This window comes from Panicum virgatum, chromosome 9N, assembly GCF_016808335.1.
Source record: "Panicum virgatum strain AP13 chromosome 9N, P.virgatum_v5, whole genome shotgun sequence".
Taxonomy (NCBI): domain Eukaryota; kingdom Viridiplantae; phylum Streptophyta; class Magnoliopsida; order Poales; family Poaceae; genus Panicum; species Panicum virgatum.
In genome coordinates this window covers 61,633,527-61,635,788 of record NC_053153.1, presented here as the reverse complement: position 1 = coordinate 61,635,788, position 2,262 = coordinate 61,633,527, and the positions used below count along the sequence as shown (strand labels likewise).

General features: G+C 48.7%; 1 protein-coding gene across 1 annotated transcript; it reads right to left on the bottom strand.

Annotated features, from left to right (window-relative positions):
* Positions 1 to 243: 243 nt before the first annotated feature.
* Positions 244 to 1,554, bottom strand: LOC120689219. The gene is made up of 3 exons (XM_039971534.1): positions 1,541 to 1,554; positions 600 to 1,440; positions 244 to 504 (listed from the first exon to the last, which is right to left on the bottom strand). The coding sequence occupies exons 1-3, from the start codon at positions 1,552 to 1,554 to the stop codon at positions 244 to 246; spliced, it is 1,116 nt and encodes a 371-aa protein (XP_039827468.1).
* Positions 1,555 to 2,262: the final 708 nt, after the last annotated feature.

The following is a 2,262-nucleotide window of genomic DNA, read 5'->3' as shown; positions in this document are numbered from 1 at the left end:
CTAACATGAGTGGCACCATCACTTCAAAAAAAAATGAAGTGAAAATGCATTAGTAAATATCCAATGTGGAATGTGGGCATGAACCTGTTCAAAGTATACTGAAAAAGTGAAAAAGTGACCTACTTGGTTGTTTCAGTAGGTGATGAACTTGTACCTCTCCCTCTCCCAGTTCGTGATCCTCCTCCAATATTACTTGAATCATCACTTGTTTTGAGATAGAAAAAAATGCATCATCAGGTATGTTCAAAGCATAAGCAAGTCATAACTGTCATCCCATTTACCAAATATCATCTCTAGAGCCTTTTCCTTACCCCTGAAAACCTTGCTGTAAGAAACCTTTAGTGCGTACTTGTTCTTCAGCTTACGTTGTAACTCCGTAGGTCCCAAAGTTGAGTCCTCCTTCAAGAATTCAACCACCCTTTCAGCAACCCAATTATTTGATGCCATTGTGTCACCACACTGATTCACCGAACTGCATGTGTGCTTCGGACCGTTCGTCTTAACCTGCAAGGGAAATAAGCATCTAATTAAGATGACAGTGTAACAAAATATCACAATTTATGGAAAACCAGCCCAACAAAAGAAAGGAACTGCTATACCTTGCATCCAACACATTTCTTGCTAGTAGAGGCAAAAAAGGTCCACTTGCAGCCTTGATCAGCTCTCATACACTTAGCTCGATATCGCTCATTATCTTTCTTCGCAGTACGGAAAGCATAATCATTCAAGATTGCATGTTGGGTTAACGCCGATTTGCACTGATTCACATCACGAAACACACAACCAATATCAACACATGGAGCATTAACATCATAAGAACAATCAGGAACATCATCATTGTCATCTTCATCAACTATCTCAAGATCAGGCTCATACTCAGGGTCAGAGTACTCAGAGTCAGAAAATTCATCTAATTCAGAGTTAGAAGATGCAGCCAATTCAGAGTCATAGCTGCTATCACTCAATACATTATTTGTGACTTTCCTGTGCACTTTGGTAAGCTCATTTGTATACTGACTAGACTGTGTTGGATCTATGAAAGGATCCAAATCAATAGGTGCAGTACTCGGAAGGTTCCGAACACTAGGGTGAAGCCTGTGCTTGGTCGGTGAGAACTGCAATGGCCCTTCAAAGTCATTGATTTGACCAACAATATGGACTTCCCCCTTGTCTTTGTTGAGCTCAAACCACTCGGACAGTAGTTCATCAGATGTAATCTCAATACAATCATCCTCCACTGCCCGCCACAAAGAAATGTATTGCTTTGAACCCCATACAAAGTTTTCACCAATGAAATCTACCAACTTTAGCAAGCTATAGTCATGGCGGTCAACAGTTGTAGTCAATGTTTCCCTCTTTCTATATGTCTTTGGACCCCCATCCGGCAAGCTCCAATGTGCCCGAACCATAACAACAAGTTTTATGTGATTGTCATTTGTCCTACAAACCAGAGCTTGTTCTATAAGCTAGTTCATCCTAAAGATCTAATGAAACAACCTAATTTGTCTACTGCAGAAAGGATGAAGTTGAAGAAACTTACCCAAGCTGTTCCATCGTCGCCGGGTCGTCGCGTCGGTCTCCTGGTTGGCTCGCAGGCACGCAGCGCCGGTCGCCCACCGCCAGCCTGCCGCCGCGCCGGCCCCCGCAGTCGCTCGCGGCTCACGCCTGCCAGCCGCGCGGGCTGCCTGCCACGGCAGCGCCGAGCAGCCCGAGCCGCGCCGGTCCCCGCTCGCCGCATCCCCGAGCCGCGTCGGTCCTGCCCGCCTGTAGCCGCACCGGTCGCCGCGTCCCCGAGCCGGGTCGGTGCCCGCCCGCCAGCAGCCGCGCCGGTCGCCGCTCGCTCGCCGCGTCCCTGCAGCCGCTCGCCGCTGGAGCCGCTCAACGCCGGTACCCGCGCGCCGCGTCCTCGCACCCACTGGGGCCGCCCGGATCTGAGGCCCGCCACCCGCGTCCCCGCACCCGGCCGCCGGCCGCCGGCCGACCGCTCCAAACCCTACCTCCGCTCGCAGGTCACGGGAAATAGAGGAGCATCTACGGTTTTGGGAGGGGAGGAGTTTGTCTTTTGGATAAGGGGTAGTATAGTCTTTTCTGATTTTTTCTTTTTTTGTGATTTTTTTTAGAGTATTATTGAAGTCCTACTTACGGTGTTAAGAAACAGGGGCAGACGGCGCCTTCGATTTCGAAAACCAGGGGCAAACATGCAAAGTTTAAAAAGTAAGGGCAAACGTGCAGTTACAGCTCAAAACAAGGGCAGTTATGCAA

Excerpts from the sequence above, each read along its gene's own strand:
- LOC120689219 (XM_039971534.1), bottom strand. Across the intron at positions 505-599 it reads AGAAATGTGTTGGATGCAAG|GTTAAGACGAACGGTCCGAA; the intron begins GTATAGCAGTTC and ends TTTCCCTTGCAG.